This window comes from Nesoenas mayeri, assembly GCF_963082525.1.
Source record: "Nesoenas mayeri genome assembly, chromosome: 13".
NCBI classification, from domain to species: domain Eukaryota; kingdom Metazoa; phylum Chordata; class Aves; order Columbiformes; family Columbidae; genus Nesoenas; species Nesoenas mayeri.
The window spans coordinates 7,505,377-7,522,537 of NC_137550.1; the positions used below are offsets into that span (position 1 = coordinate 7,505,377).

Genomic DNA, 17,161 nt, shown 5'->3' on the forward strand with positions numbered 1-17,161 from the left:
CTTTAGTGTAGTTTAACTGGATATCTGCTACTTAAGTATCAAGATACAAAATCTTTGTACTACCAGCTATTGTCTGACACTTTCCTTGAGAACCATGTTCTCTATCAATAGTGTGTTGGTACCAGGAACTTAGTAAAATGAAGTTGTTGTTGAAAGTAAGCTGTTAAGTGGCTACAGATGGTCATTTCTGGCCTAAGTTGCAATTTAAAATGGAACAACTGTTGAACACATAATTTACATCGCATTCTGAAATGCTGCAGGTTTTTTTAGGGTGATTCACAGCTGGTAAAACTGTTGGGAAATTCATCTGGATGTAGGTGTGCATCTTTCTATAAAGTTGCGTGTTATCATGTTGTCCTCGATAGAGCTGGATGACATGGGATGCCAGATGTTCTCCTGGCTGAAGATGCTGTATCTTTTCAATGTGAAACATCTGAAATGAATCACATCATTGGACAGCAATAACAGTCCTTTGTAGACTGTTTTCACAACGTTGCTCGGACACAGGATCGTATGTTCATCCAGTTCTTACATAGCTATTGATCCTGTCAGACCCAGTGGGATTTCACTTTTAAGAGTGATTATAAAGATGGATGTTCTTAGGGCAGCAGCACTGCACTGTGCTGGAAATTATTCTGTTTTTTTCCATGGGGTTTTTCAGGTGATGCAAGTTAAGTTGCTTTGTATCATTATGAATATATATCATCATCACTTAAACCCAAACCTTTCAAGGACTAGTAGTGACAGGATTTTACTGTTGAAAGAGGAGCTAGACTGTCCTCTGATATTTTTGAATAAATGATCTTAATTGTCTTTTGAAATAAAACGTAAGCTTAGGTTTAGTGTTCCTCCAAGTTCTGAAGTGTGGAATAGTAAACTGGCTGTTTCTTTGGAGTAACAAATAAGAGCAGTATCAGGAATGATTAATCCCACTAACTTTGGAAGGAGCAATCTGGAAGGATGAGATAAAACCTGTGTGGAAATGTATGGCATGTCATTTTATAGTTTCTTTTACCAGAATAATTAATGTTTATAACTTACCTTTAGTATTTTGTCACTGGATTTCAATATATTTGGAGATGTGCCAAAATAATCTGAAAGTGTGTCTAGCAGTAGTAGTTTGAAAAGAGACTTTCAAAATATTTAAGTAGAGGTTATTCAAAATAGTAAAAAATGTTTTATATCAATTAATTAAATATTAAACCAAGTATCTCTTTGGGAATTTCCATCTGTACTTTTTTTCCTTATAGAATATAGCTTTCACCACAGATTTATATTTTACCAATTTTCTTAAGAGAGGGAATAAAATTTGTATGCCATCGACAAGATAATTCTCTCCTGAAGTTGCTGCTAATCCTCCACTTACCACTGCTTTATCTGGTTAGGATAGTTTCCCTTCCAGAATTCATTTACCTTTTTCATTTATTTAGGCATCCCACTTAAGCAGAGAAGAATTCCTGCCATACATACAACTTATGCTTTCCACAGCCAATTGTCCTTGTTAAGTAATATCCAATTCTAGCATCAGTTGCGCTAATTTTGTAACTGTGAAACATAGACCACTATCCTGTAAACATATATAAAAAGAAGCTTTTTAGTTTGTAATGCATGTTTGTCATTCCAGCCAATTTCACTGCAATCAATTATATTCATGTGTTTATAGAAATAATTTATAAAGTGTACATCTGAACTCTGTCTATGACAATGGAAAGCAACTGCAGATGGAGATTTTGCTTAAGTGCTCTGGGAACAGTGCCAAAGCTCTGCTTACTGAAAAAGAGGAAAGTCTATTTGATCATCACTTTTAAGGAGCCATCATTTTGGGAATAAAATTTTTACTATTTTATTCAGTGCCTTTTGATGCAACTGCCCTCACCATTACTGTTAGATTAAGGTAGTTTTAACAAATGTTTGACCTGCAGCTGGTGGTAAAGCAGGTCCACATTAACACATTGATCATGTGATAAGAGGTGGAGGACCAATGCATTGCAGTGAAAGCTTAGTGAGCCTTACGAATATGGTATTGATAAATTTCTTTCATATCATCCTGAAATTAAATAGCCCTTGAAAATTAATTGACATTTTAAGCTTGTAAACAAGAATCAGTAAGACTTTAAAAACTGGAAGAGTGGCGTACTTTGAAAACAAAATAGCAGTTCGGAATCGTGGAGAGTAAAGAGTAAAATTGGCACTCAGCTTCTATATTGTATTTTCTTCTTTTAATACAGCCAGTATCAAATAAGAGACTGTAATGAAATCTCTCTACTATTGAAAAAATGGAAACTGTATTTAAAAAATGATATGAAGTATACAATTATTTGTGATATTTAAAAAGATAATTCTTCCAGCAATTAATATTTAGTCACTGAAAGGTCCACATTGAGATGTCGTTTGCAAGTAGGGTATTCCATACTCTGGCAGTGTAGGAACGATTATTTCTTCCACAGTTCTCAAGTAGCAGAGATGCATAACAGTGGTGAAGAATTTGAGAATTGTCTAGAAAATAATCAAGAGAAAGCTACAACACTTTCAAACCCAGAGGCCAATGGGTTGTCAAGTCTGTTTGGAAAACTTGTTGAATGGGAGAAATATAATAATCATTGGGTAGATAGAGGGCAGTTCATATTGTTGTGTTTTGTTCAAGAAGCATCTTTAAGAGAAAGAACATAATACGTGGAACATAGCTAAGCTTAATTCAGTCCAGTTATCACAAAAGTCTGGTATCATTGGCTTTAATTTGGCTATTGAAAATACTAGTTATTAACTTTGGAAATGCCGTTTTTGTTTCAGATTGAGCCTCAAGAGATAGCAGAAAACAGCTTTTGGGTAAAAGCTGAAGAAGATAAATTTGAAAACCCAGAACTCTTTGCAAAATTGGCACTTACCTTTGGAACACAAATGAAAGGTACATTCTTTGATTTTTCGTATTATGCTTGTATTAAGTTTAAAATTATGCAGTGACAGTCTCTCTTATGCTTTGTGCAATACCATGGAATTCATGTAATGATTTTATAGTGGGAAGATGATTCGAAACGTATGTTTTTATTAAGAATAGCAGTGTATTTCAAGAATTGCTCCTCCCTCGCTTTACGGCATGAGAGAAGCAATGTTTCGTAATAATAACTCTTAAAACTGCAGGATATGTTGCAGACAGATGTAAATTTTCTTCAAATGAAATGAAAATGAAATTTAAATTCTAATCCTAAAATCATGCTCGTCGGTATTAATATTCCCAGCTGCAGAAACTGTAAGTTGTCAGGTTCTTTTAGATATTCCACATATGTTTGTGTAACAAAAATGTACTTGCTTGTACCACTCTGCTAAGTCAAAATCCTCTACAAGTTACAATGTAGCAACTACAATATGCAGTTGAATCACAAAATCACAACTCTGTAATATGCCTACTGTCATGATTCTGGAATATGTTGTTTGAAACCATAGTTGTTTTCAAGGTTCTTGTGTATGTCTCCTTAGTTTTTGCTTTCCTTCCCCCTCCCACCTCCCCTTTTTTTTTTAATTCTATATGCAGCTCTCATGCAAGAAAAAGTCTTTCAATATACTAATTAAATTAGTATTTAAATTTGTGTTGTATAATCTAAGAATCACCCCGCCTCCCTCCCACCCCCGCAAGGCCATATCCAGTTAAACTGCATTGTTACTGTCGTGAGTGAATGATCTAAGTTACTTTTCAAGGAGTTGAATGTGTGAGTGCACAGTCTTTAAGCTGTTTGCATATAGCATAGGCAGGTGGCAGATAGTCTCACCGGTTTTTGTTGGAACAGTGTGAAATGGGTCTGCTTGACTACTGTAGGTAACAATACAGTGAAAGGAAAAACAATGCTCGAGCTTTCTGTCAAGTGTGACCGAGGTTGCTCAGTATGTCGTGTAAATAGCTCTTCTGCTATTGGTTTTAGATGAGAAAAATCATTAATTTCTCGAACACTTAATTCCTTCAATAGGATATACGATAATATTTATATCTTGCATGCGAATGCAGTTACTAACAACTTAATATCAGTTATGATTTTCATGCTTTAATACCATCCTCAGCTCTTCATGGCTCTCAGATGGTCTTCGAGTACTTCTGAAGCTGCACACAGCCTCTTCAGGTCTTTTCATTATTATCCATGGGTAATGGTCAATTGATCAGCATCTCATATGTGGCCCTGTACTGCTAATTTGTTTCAGACACTGAAAAGAAGCAAGTACTGCTGAAGTACGGTTCAATAATAACTTACTCAGGAGCTAATGAGTCCAAGAAATGGTAGATACTGAAAGAAAGAATACCTGATCTAGCTACCAATCTTTTTGTCCATCAGCCACTTAGAATCCGATATACCTTAGGGATGGGTGGTTCTTGAAGTGGATGGAATCAGATATATCAAGTGTTTATAGGCCAAATCTGAATAAGCAAGCACACAGTTAGGATTTTGAAGCGAATATATGTACTGTTGTGGTGGTGTTGTTTTTTTGTTTGCTTTTGTTTGTGTGTGGTTTTTTTCTTTTTCCTTTTTTTGGCTTTCAGAATTAACAACTCAGGTGATGCTTTGTATTTTAACCTAAGGAGTTTTCTGTTTTAATTTGAACTGTCAGAATGCTCTCACTTTTATCAATTTCTTGAGGATTCTGTTATTTCAAAATGAAGTTGTATTACACGTAAGATTTGCAGTATCCTGGCTGTGGTCTGGATTTCAGTAACAAGAGCTGCTGTTTATATTAATCCAGTGTCTGAAAAGCTAACTCGAGTTAAGGAAGGTCTCTCAGACGACCATAACATCGCTGAACCATTTCTTGAGTAGATTCCTCAAGTTATTTCTGAATGTTTTGGGATATTTTTCTCTTTTGAAACTCCTTCAAAGAGTCATAGCTGAATTTTTCATAAGATAGATATGCAGTTCTTTCATTTCAAGCTGAACCATGGAATGTGAACCATTAGTATATTTCATTACATTTTTCCCCACCCAACTCTCCAGCCTGTCCAGGTCTCTGGATGGCAGCACAGCCTTCTAGGGTGTCAGCCACTCCTTCCAGCTTGGTGTCATCAGCAAACTTGCTGATAGTGCACTCTATTCCCTCATCCAAATCATTGATGAATATATTGAATAATATCGGCCTCAATACTGACCCCTGAAGCACTCCACTAGATACAGGCTTCCCATCAGTTACTAGTTTTCTTTTGACGTGGTTAATTATAAGAGAGAATCTGATATAATGCAGAATTTTGTTCTGTGAATCATGCATTACTTAAAAGTGAAAGCGGTGATTTTGCTGCTGAAAACATGAATCATCCTTTTACAGCTTTTCAGTCATGACTTGAAAATTTCAGGCTCAGTAGTATTTGGTTTGCAAAAATAATCTTAAAATGGGTTGATTTGCGTTTTGATATATAAATAGCAAAAGGAAGGAACTCTGTTGAGGTGTTGTTAGCACAACCATATCTTCTTATTTTTAAAATAGTTAAATGTTACCTGCAAGCACCAATCTTTTCAGACAAGTTTTTTTTTAACGAGAGGATAACCTTCACATAACCCTTACATAGTAAAGTTTTTTTTCCTCTTTAAAACTTGTGTGATCAGTTCTAAGCTTTTTCTGATCACATAAATATTTTCTTAATTTAAAAATAAAAGATCCTTTCCAGTTTATGAACTATAAAGAAAATGTGAAATAATGAATAATCATCCTTAGCTGGAGTACATAGTATGAACCCTGCAGTAATTCTTACTAACTTAAGGGAGTAGATCCAATTGATCAGATAAATGCATCTTGTCTTTCTGAGTCTATTTTGTGATCCTAAGTCATTAAATTCTGTAAATACACAGTGAAATAATGAAATGTGATGACAACTAAGAATCCTTTCTTGTTGATGTCTTTAAATGGTCCCACTATCAAAATTCTAGAACTAAAAAAGTTAAAAGTGTTTGATTAAATACATAATATAAATTTTCTTGTGGGGGAAATATTGTAGTGAAGTGAAACAAAAATTTATGTTTAGTATAATAATCCAGTCTGGTTGTATATATCCGGAAGCTTGAGCTACTGCTTTTTGGTGGGATTGGGGTCTGTATGTTTGTATTTCTGTAGAATGTCTTTAGAAAAAACTCACCAACTAAAATAAAGTGTTTAAAATGTTAGTATTCTTGCCAAGAACCTACTTAATAGCAAATCTTCCAAATCATTTAAGTAGGTCATGTTATGTTTTGCAGCTGGTATATTATTTTTTCCCAATTTTGCTTTTGTCCCTTAACTGACATCAAATCATACTTTTTGGCTACTGGCATAAGGGAAAAGAGTGTCATCAGCAGCAGTGTCATGTCTGCGGTGCTTCATGGAATGTGATCTGAAAAACTCCTGACGGTGGTGTTTAATTTTTTGAATATTAAATACGTATATGATTGGTAAGCTGAAGTGTCTTCTAGCAGGTGAAAGTAAAGGATGAAAATGTTAGGGCACTGTAGATAAGTTGTGATACATCATATGCTCACAACCTCAGATAACTTTGTAATAATGTGACAGTACTCAATGTGTCTGGCCTGCTGCTATCAAAATCACTTTTCACTGTTTGATTGATAGTCTAATTGCAAAACACTACAAAGCAAGTTAATGCCTTTTCCCTTAAGGATCATGTTAATTTCTGGCTCTTGTAATTTAGGTTGTGTATTTTGCCAGTCAAGAATGATAGTGGTGCTCTGAAGAAATTAATTATGTGTACAGTAGATCTGTAAAGGTAGTAATTAGTACATAATAGTTTGTAACTACTGGGATTTTTCCAGTACAGAATTCATTATCCATCCAACTTACCTCAAGGGAAAACTTCTCGATTGGGGTTCCTTTGCTTTTTTATGATTAGATTTTTAAAATACATTTCAGCAATCATTTTGATATGTTTTCAAAATTGAACTAAGGTTTTAATAGCCCAGTTGTATTTTTTATATTATGGGAGTTTGAGTGAGAAGGGATGAGAAAAAAACCCACAAACATGCATGTGAAGCATTATTGAACAAAGCATGAACGAAATATTCAGGTTTATATTTTTCTGTATATAATGCCATAATACATATGTAATATAAAATATATTATTTTAATACTGTCTTGTTTTACTAATTATGGTCTGAAAACTTAGGTGGTTATCCAATCCTGTCTCCATCTGAACAACTTTTAGGACTCATCTGTAGCTCAGTTTTAAAATATTAGTAATCGTGAAAAATTAGTAAAAAGTTGATAGGATTAACTTGTTTTAACTTGTTGATGTTTTGGGTCAGTGCTAGGATTTCAGTATCTAAACTTGTTTCATTGATTGAGGAAGAAGAAAGTTGAAATGGGCAACTGAAAATAGTATGAAAAGGTTGTTGGAAAAATTTAAGAAAGAACATAACAGACATACTGAAAAAGCTGAACAACAGTCCAGGGAGACAATGTTTCTTCTGAGGAAGACACAACATATGACATGATGAGGTTAATAAAAAGATGATGTTTAAATAAGGTGAACTACAGGGATGATATGAATATCCTCTTTTGTCAACAATAATACTTATTTGAAGATGATAGTTTCTCTTTTAGGCTATAAAGGTTAGACTATAAGCTGTTCTACTTGTACAGAACTGTAAGCAGATAACAATGCTTATCTAAATAAGGATATTGTAAACATTCTAAGGTAAATGTTATTTTTAAATTTGTTGGAAGTGGTGAGAGGACTGGCTCTAAAAACAGAAAAAGGTGGAATACTGGCTGTTACTGTACATAAGTGGTGTGATAGATGTACACAGGTGTTGCACTCAATATTTTAATGTACAGCCTTTATATGGAGACTTCAACACTTATTTGTACTGTGTTAAAGTGTTAAGTCTAACAAAATACAAGAAACACTTACTATGCCAGTTACATTGATAGCAGCACTCAAATATAATCTCCTTTTCATCCACTGCTTTTTTTGATCTTATACTCACTCATCCTATGTGCCCCTGAAGAGCAAAGGTCAAACGGTGTCATAACAAGTCATCAGCATCTCGAGTTCTTCACCACAAGGTGTATGATTTTACAGTGGAGACTTTTTCCTCTTTTTAAGGCTCCTTGGGGTTGTTCTACCTTCCTGGTAAAATACTATTTAAAGGATACTGACAATTTTCTTTCTATAAGTGGATCAGATCTTCAGTAGGTTCTTCTGTTTGCATTTGTTGATTGGGGTGTCTTATCAAGACTTCATTCAGCTCTGGTGAAATTTCTGTACTTTATTCTTCATTGCCTTAAAGTGCTTGGATGTCTACATTCTAATTAAAATGAATTATTAAAACTTGAGCTGCGGTAGTCTTTTGATTGCCTCCTACTTTCTGGGGACACGTGTCATTTGAGGTCTAAATGTCAGCTTTCTTGGAGTAGTGAATTAAAGGCCAGAATGTAGGTGGGCTGCTATTCCCACCCACGTTAGCTTTTATTTTCCCTTGCTTGCAGCATCCACATGAACACCCTATTATACCTTAAATTTATTTTTTCATTGTTAAGAAAACATGCCAGAAAACTTAAACAACTTACCTACTTTATTATTTGAAATTCTTTTCCTTTCCCAAAATTTTAGAATACAGCAATATGAAAGACTTAACAATCTAATTCTTTCATGTTTGTTGAACAAATCAGAGCATTTGAACTGGGAACATACAATGTCCTTGATACATTTTTATCAGGCTTTAATGACAATCTGGAATATTGTGTCCAGTTCTGGGCCCCTCAGTTCCAGAAGGACAGGGAACTACTGGAGAGAGTCCAGCACAGCCACTAAGATGCTGAAGGGAGTGGAGCATCTCCCTTATGAGGAAAGGCTGAGAAAGCTGGGGCTCTTGAGCTTGGAGAAGAGGAGACTGAGGGGTGACCTTATTGACATTTACAAATATATAAAGGGTGAGTGTCAGGAGGATGGAGCCAGGCTCTTCTCAGTGACAACCAATGATAGGACAAGGGGTTCAAACTGTAACACAAGTGGTTGCACTTAAATTTGAGAAGAAACTTCTTCTCAGTAAGGGTAACAACACTGGCCCAGGCTGCCCAGGAGGTTTGTGGCGTCTCCAACTCTGGAGACATTCAAAACCCACCTGGACACCTTCCTGTGTAACCTGATCTGGGTGTTCCTGCTCTGGCAGGGGGATTGCACTGGATGAGCTATTGAGGTCCCTTCCAATCCCTGACATTCTGTGATTCTGTGATTTTTTTGGTGTAGGTCTTATTCTTGGGGAAATAGGGTGTGTCAGTTGATACTGTTGATTTAGTTGACTTTTTGTTCCTTCTCCTTGCCCTGCTTCTTCATAGGTATGTCTTTTTGACATAAATTTAATTATTTTTAACCTCCTGTGACCAGTTAGTCTGCTGAAGCAGTTAGTGTTCTTTCTTTGATCTGAATGAATGTTTTAGCTTCAAACATTCTCATTGTAGTAATTAGATTTGCATGCATTAAATGAACTTTTAAAGGTTTTATTCTGTTATCAGAGTGATGTAATATTTCAAGGTTGGTTCTACCTCTGCGCCGTGTTCCTCTGTCAATATTACAAAGCTTATATTCACTGTTATTCTTGACTGACAAATGACGATATGAAATACACATCATTCTTCATCAGCCTCTTCCCTTTTTCTACATGTAATGAAACATTTTTAGTGGGGAGAAAAAGGATTTTTTTATATTACTTTTCAGCTATTTCTTTGTAAATAGATAAGTAGCGGCCACAGAATGAGGTTGGTGAAGGAAAGCTTTTTACATTCATTTACATTTCGTACTTATAAATAAAAGAAAAAGCAATCAGTATTTTGAAAAAATGGGCCTGAATTTGATATGCTAAGAAGCCCAGATCAAATTGATCAGAGAGCTTTAAACTTTTACAGGCTTTAAAGGGACTCAGTTTTGTCCCAACTTCTTGTAACACAGCTATATTTGTGGTTGTGAGATGGCAAATTTCAGTTTAATACAGGAATCTCTAGTATTAAGCACAGATATGCTGCACTAGCTTAACTGTGTGCATTGCTTTATGGAATAGAAAAAACCCACAAACTTATAAGGTATTTGTTTCTGGATTGCGAACTGCAGGTGGCTCCCTTGGTCTTCTGATTAATTCAGCATGTGTATGTTTGCCTTTCCCTCCTCACCCTCTCCTTTTTGCAAATGTACGAATCCAAAGCGAAGGAAGAACCTGCTTTGCAGTGTAGGAGTAACCAAATGTTTGTGTGTCTTACAGGATTTTCATGTAGTTAGATTGTATTCTTAGGTAATCGGTCTTCATATCTCAGTTTCATATAGGAGTGAAGTAGGATTTTTTTTTCTTCTTTCAGTGTATTTGAAATTGTTGTTCTTTTTCAATGACAGAATAAACTCAAGTACCATAAAGAAGAAAGAGTGAGTTATTAGTTTGTCATTTTTCATCATTCCCTTCCCTTCTCAATTGGATTTATCCAGGAAATAAACTGTCAAACTCAGGGATGGAAAAGGCTTTACATTGTTTAAGTAAACTGATCCCTGAAATTACCACTCAGCATAGATTTAGCTATGTGTATGTCTATATTTGTATTTTTATATATTTACATTTTTTTTCAATTATTAAATGAGCTTAGAATTACTTAAACAACAATCACAGTAAATGCTTAAGCATATATTTCTTGATTGAGGAAAAAAAATTGTATATAATTACTAAGGAAACAAAAGCTTTTCTGCCCAGAAGTGTCAGGGGCAATTTGTACCAGATAATGATACCCAGTCTTGCCATGTTTAAAGTATCAAGAGAAAAAAAGAAGCGGGGACAAAAGGCACATGCGTTCTTTGTATTAAGTTTTGCATCAGTTACGAAGGCTTTGCTGGAGAAGTTGACTCCTTAATAATTGTGCTTTATAAATAAACTTTCAATACTTACATAGGGAGGCACAGTTTCCAAACTGACCTTAGGAATGATGCCTGTAGTTTTGCTGCAGCTGGGCTATTGTTCAAGGAGAATCACAAATGAGGCCTCCCAAGAATTACTTGTGTGTATGTTCCTGTATAAATTTTTTCGTATGAGGAAGCTGCTGTGCAAATGGTAGCAGTTCGATAGCACCTGCTCCTGTTGAAGGGAGCATGTGTCTTTTATTTCAAAAGCATCAGTACCCATTTCATTCATTATAGTACAAAAGAACTAAAATGAGAATAGAGAAGGGACCTAAACAAACAAAGCTTCCAATTAGGAGGCAATGTTTGTAAATTCTAGTTCTTCATATTTTGTTTCAAATAGTATTTTAGCACACTTACCTTTCAATAAGTTAAATGATTCCTTTTCTATGTGGAAGGTAATTTGTAGCAATGAGTCACAAAGAATATTTGTTATTTTGAAAAACCCCACTAAGTAAAATAGATGTACTGTTGATATGACCTATTAACAATTGCATTACTTACTTGCTAGAAATGCATCAGAAGCTGAATATTCACTCTCAAATTTGTATTTAAAAACCGTTGTAACAAAGAAGGCTTTTACTCGGTTTTCTGTAGAGTGCCTGACAGTTCTGTGTTGATTGTATTTAACACTAACTCTGTGTGATAGAACAACACGTTATATGATGAAATGTCCAGATAAACATTGTTGTAAATATTACTGAAAACAAATGAAGGCTTTCTTTTCATAAATGACTGCTGATGTTTTGACTACAAATTTTCTCTGTGGTGGACTAATGTGAGGGAACACTGACATTTTGTGAAAACTTTCCTTTGAAACATGCAGAAAGTTTGAGATATATAATTTCCCCCTGCTCCAGCTTGGGACTGTATAGTTGTTTTCATTGTGCTTTCAGAAGGACCATGCCATAGTGTTGAACAGATGCAGGAATTTTACTGGAGATCTTAGGCTGTAGTACACTCTAATTATGTCTCTTTTAAGACACTGGTTATGTAAGCTTTGTGGTATATTCATAAGGGAAATTTAATGAGGGGCAGGTTAGATAGATACATTTTTCCTAGAGCTAGTTGTTATTCCTGGAGCTTCCTTTCTTTACATGTATGATAGTTAAAGTCAGTATTTTTTCAGAGCATTGATGTTGTATCAGGAGGGTTCAGATTGAGTAGTTTGGATGTTACCTTGGTTTGCATTACTTAAAGAAGTGTAATAATTCCAGTTTCAGAAAAGCAAATACAGGTAGTCTGTGCGTGAATTAAATCATATTCAGATTAAGAGATGGATGGGAAATAGGTTAAGGTCTGGGATATTTGAAAGTTGCTACCTTTATTCATTGATTGCTTTGAGCTATACAATAATGTATTCTGCAAAATTGCTATAGAAATTAAGTTCATTTTCAAAATCAGAGTATCTATTGTCAATCCAGGTCAAATGCTCTAAGTGGAGGTCATTTCTTCACTTTTAGTTTAATTAGCACTGCTTAACCCTTTTGCAATGTCACTAGGACAAGTTAGGCTTCCTCACTGGAGACTTGAGGAGCAAGGACACAAAATAAGAAACCCTTGTAGTTACTATTGACTATATTACTTCTACAGATACAGGCTGATTATCTGCCTTGATGATAAAGACAAGAGAAGGGGAGGTAAACTCTCAAAGGCATGTGTTGGTTTTTTACCTATATTTGCTGTCTTGAAGGTCCCCATTAGGAAGGAGTAAGGATCACTACTTGTCATACACAGAAAAGTGTATGTCACCCACATACATATATTCAACAAATTTGTTTTCCAGCCTACTGTGTGAACAAATTAATGTACCATAAAGAAGAAAGAGTTACTAGTTTGCCATTTTTCATCGTTCCCTTCCCTTCTCAACTGGATTTATCTGAGAAATAAACTCTCAAACTCAGAGATGGAAAAAGCTTTGCATTGTTTAAGTAAACTGATCTCTGAAATTACGATGTGATAACTGGTAGCAGTTAGGACACTCTGTACCCATGATATACCTTGTTTTTGTAAGGGAGACAGAGCTTTTGTTTGTAGCAGCTTTATAAAATCCAGCAGAGGAAGAAAGGCAGTTTTGTATTCCGAAATGTCTGTTTCAGTCGCAGTGATGCAGTGCTCAGATAAACTATAGCACCTTTAATGAGCAGTTGAGGACAGAGACACATGTACTAGGCACACCAGGGAAAGAGGTTGTGTACAAAGTCTAATTAGCATGAAATATGAATACATTCATGAAGTAGTCTTGATCTATAATGCTCTTACAGAGAGTATTTTTTTGCTATGAATTCAACAAAAAAGAAATTTGGAAGTAGAACTCAAAAAAATGAGCGAGTTTTGTTTGTTTAAAAACAAACAAAAGTCTGTATTCTTGGAAGAAAACACATTCTGTATGAATAGGTAAAAAGATTAGACTGAAAATAATGTTTTCTGTAATGTCAAAACAGACCAAAAAACCCTTCAAAATATATTCTTTCAAGCATTCTTTTTGTTTTTTCTTTCCAAGTTCATTTTTTTTTGCAAGGGATTTTAAGTTAGATACTAGGAAAATCTGTTTAATTTAATCTGGCTTCTCAGTACATGATTAAATAGCCCATTCTATGGATTTTACAGTGCTTTTTTATTAAATGAACTATTAAGGTTACCTGTTCTGGAATTTTTCCTAAATTGTGTGTTACCTTTCATGAGTAAGAAATGTACATAAATGTACATAAAATACACAGATAATGAGCTGGAGGTCAATCACTTGTCTTTTTGAGGTATGTGTTCTATAAATCTATGCGTGGTGGTTTTGAACAAATGTCTTTTGCCTCCTGGTGTTTTATTTGTAGCTGTGTTTCTTCAAGCATTTCTCAATATTTGTCAAGAAAGCTTCTTATCTAACTACTTTTAGAAAACTGAACATTGTAATGCAGGTTCTTCAGCTAAAGTCCAACAGTTGGCTATGAATTTGTGACCCAAGTGAAGGTGAGAGGGGAAATTAAAAAGAAGCTCCGTCTGGAGGAAAAGATGGAAAACAGATCAGCAGTTTACCAGGAAAGTTTGTACTGACTCTTAAATATACAATGCACCTGTGTTGTAATATCCTGAAAACTTCCAGCAGAGTTCCAGGAATAACAGTGTATTTGTTTAAATAAATAAAAACCCACTGTAAACAAAGTTGTAGTTATAAGCAAAATTTATGGCCTTACTTGTAAAATAATTCTTTGCAGTCTGTATTAAAGAGATCTCCCCTCTGTCTTTCAGCAGCACCATGGCTGGTACATACTACATTGCTTCCTAAATACACTTTCCTCACATTTTTCTTCTATGAAATACAATGTGAGTTTTTTCCTGTAAAAAATACTGACGGAATGTGGTGTGATTCGTGGCCTACTTCCAGTTATGTATTGTGCTGATCCGCAATGATGTATTTACAAAAAATGCTCCCTTCCCCATGCCTGCTGTTGTTCTGTGCAAAACTGATTTTTCTTCCTATTTTTGCTGACCAAAAAAATATTCCTCATCTGCTTTTGAGATTGCAACTTCCATTGATTGATAGTTGTTTCAACTCTAATGCTATTAAGAGGTGCTTTGAACAGAATATTTGCCATTGCAAGAATTTCTGCCGTATATGCATAGACTGAGTGTAGGTCTGCTATCGAAGTGAAGTTCTTTGGAGAAAGATACATTAAAAAGCTACATAAAGGATTAAAAGTTAACAATCATGCTATTAAGTCTCTGAATTCATTGACAAATTGAAAATACTAGGTACATAGGCATTAGCACAGATAAGAAGCTGATAATTTTGTCGAGTTATTTAATTACCTGTTAATGATCTCTAAAGGATGTAAAGCTGAAATTACAAATTTGCATATTTTGTAACTGCTATGTGTCTTGTGCAGTTATGGGCAACTGAAACTCCTCTGCAACTTCATTCTTTCAGATACTTTTTTCTGTTCTGTAAGGTGGGAATATAATTATTTTAGAATACTAATATAGAATAATTTCCCAAGCTGAAAAGGCAGGGGAATAAGAAATTTATGGCTTAGAGGCTTTCTAAAAGTAAAATTCTGCATGGTAAACTGGATGATGTGGACCTGTCTGTAGGTTGCATATTCTAAATGGTAGTATGCATAGAATAAGCTTCGAGGTTTTCCTTTTGACACTTTTTGTTCTTGCATTTAAGACATTTGGATCACTAACACTGAGATGCTGCCTTCTTAATTAATAATTTCAGCCAAATTTTGCTTATGTTGGTAATATAAAGCTAAGTAGAATGTAGACTACATGATTTTGGTAAAGGTGAGAGACGGGTAGCTGTGTGTTTCAGGACTATTTTTAGGCTGCTGCAGTGCAAGTGGCTTAATTTAGTATGCTGGTAGGTCCCCGAAGACTAATCCTGTAGTGTGGAAGTAATTTATCTTCTGCCTCTAGAAGGCAGATAATCATTGCATATGTATTCAGTGAGCACCTGGGTGTTTTCAAGACTCTTTGAGATATTTGGACCTCAAGAAAGCTTTTTCAAGGTAGATCTGTTAGAAATTAGTAATAATATATATACAAACATACAGGCTTGTTGAGCCTTGTGTTTTATCTTCAGCAGGTGACCAAGAGCAGATGCTCAGGCAAAAGAGTAAATGTATATGAATTAATATGTATTAAATACCTGTGGCTTTATGTATGTAGAATAAACTGAATAGTGATACTTCCCAGGTCTCAACAGTTGGCTGTTTTTTCTGAGCCAGAGGTCACATCTTGATGCGTAGTTAAGTCTTTAATGTGTTTTTTTCTGCAGTGAACTTGTAATCTTTTAGCATTCATAACCTATGGCATTGGTCTTCTCTGTATTCCAAACAAATGTTTAGTTTTCCAGTGTTTTAGTAGTGCTGCTTGCTAGTCTTTCGGGTTTCATGAATTACTAATTTATATTTACTTTCTCTGTGTTTTCAAAGACCACAGAGGAGAAGACCAAAATTGTACATGATACACAAAAGGCAAACAGTAGTACATCATTGAATGATGGCCAGTATCTGATAAGTATCAGTGGATCCACCCCAGTTATTGGGAAGGGAACCTCATGTTTTTTGTTATCTTAGTATGGAATAATCAAATCTGTCAATTACTGTTTTTCAGACAATTACATTAGTATGCCAGGAGTGTTTCAATGTCACAGTGTTTTGAAACTCTATGGGAATGACCTTAGTTCGAATGATTGTTAGTCAGAATGATGGTAATGTGGGAAGATGCAGTATGTCCTCCCGGTGACACTGTGATGTGGCAGTTCTGCCCCAAACAAGTCACTGTCCTCTAATGTGTCTGGGTGAAACCCTAAGTCATTTTAACCTAAAGATTGCAATAGCTTGTATTCTTCTCACTGAAACGTACCAAAAATATTTGTGCCCACATATGATTAGGTTGAAAGGCATGCTTGCTGTAAATTACATGCAAATAATTGACCACAGGCACACAATTTCAAACATTTGCTTATGGAAGACTGATTTTTCAACATTTTGTAAATAAGGTTAAAAGGTTCTATTTGTATTTATCAACTGTCAAAGCTGTGATTACCAGTCAACTTCACAGGGCACTGCTTACTGGTTATAGAAATTAATGGAATCTGTTAAGAGAGAAAATTTCCTAATTATTTTTAATAATATCCTTTTCTCCTGTGAAGTTACGCTTTGGACCTGATACTTATGAAAGCATCCCTTTGGGTTCTGTGGGCTCAATAAAACAATACAAGATAATTACCAGTATTTTTTTAAACTCTAGAATAGAATTCTTTTTACTAAACATTAAATCACATTTATTAAGTACTAAGTCAATGGAAATGTAACACGGTATGTTTCACTGTGTAGGTCACAGTGTGTAACCAGGGTGTACACACTTCAAAAAGCTACAGTAGATCTTGAACATGCAAAACAAACTGAGGGTTTGGGGATGTAGATATATACAAGTGAAACCATGTTTCATGAATGTTTTTTTAAAACCTTGAGGACAGAGAAATATTCAAAAGGGAGAGTATACCAGAATATACATTTGGAAATGTGTATTTCACTTAGTGCTTGAATATTTAGTCAAAAGCTTTGTATGTGAAATATTACCCGGAAAGAGGAAAAGAAATCAATTTAACTCTTTATTTTACTCAAATTTTAGTCTATTCCATTAAGACCACTATCTATTTAACATGAGTGTATAAAGGGATTTTTGAATCTTGGGATCTTTTCTTTAGATTTATTATTTCTAAAATTCCTTTAGAAAATGTACTTCCCGTGAGGACCTTTATGGGGA

The 17,161-nt window shown here is 34.9% G+C and overlaps 1 protein-coding gene across 1 annotated transcript in view; it reads left to right on the top strand.

The window, feature by feature from the left end:
• Positions 1-17,161, top strand: part of DIAPH2 (diaphanous related formin 2) — a 207,438-nt gene that overhangs the window by 48,744 nt on the left and 141,533 nt on the right. Inside the window, exon 16 of the mRNA XM_080352353.1 lies at positions 2,791-2,905. Coding sequence (XP_080208479.1) covers positions 2,791-2,905 — 115 coding nt within the window. The remainder of the gene's footprint in view (positions 1-2,790; positions 2,906-17,161) is intronic.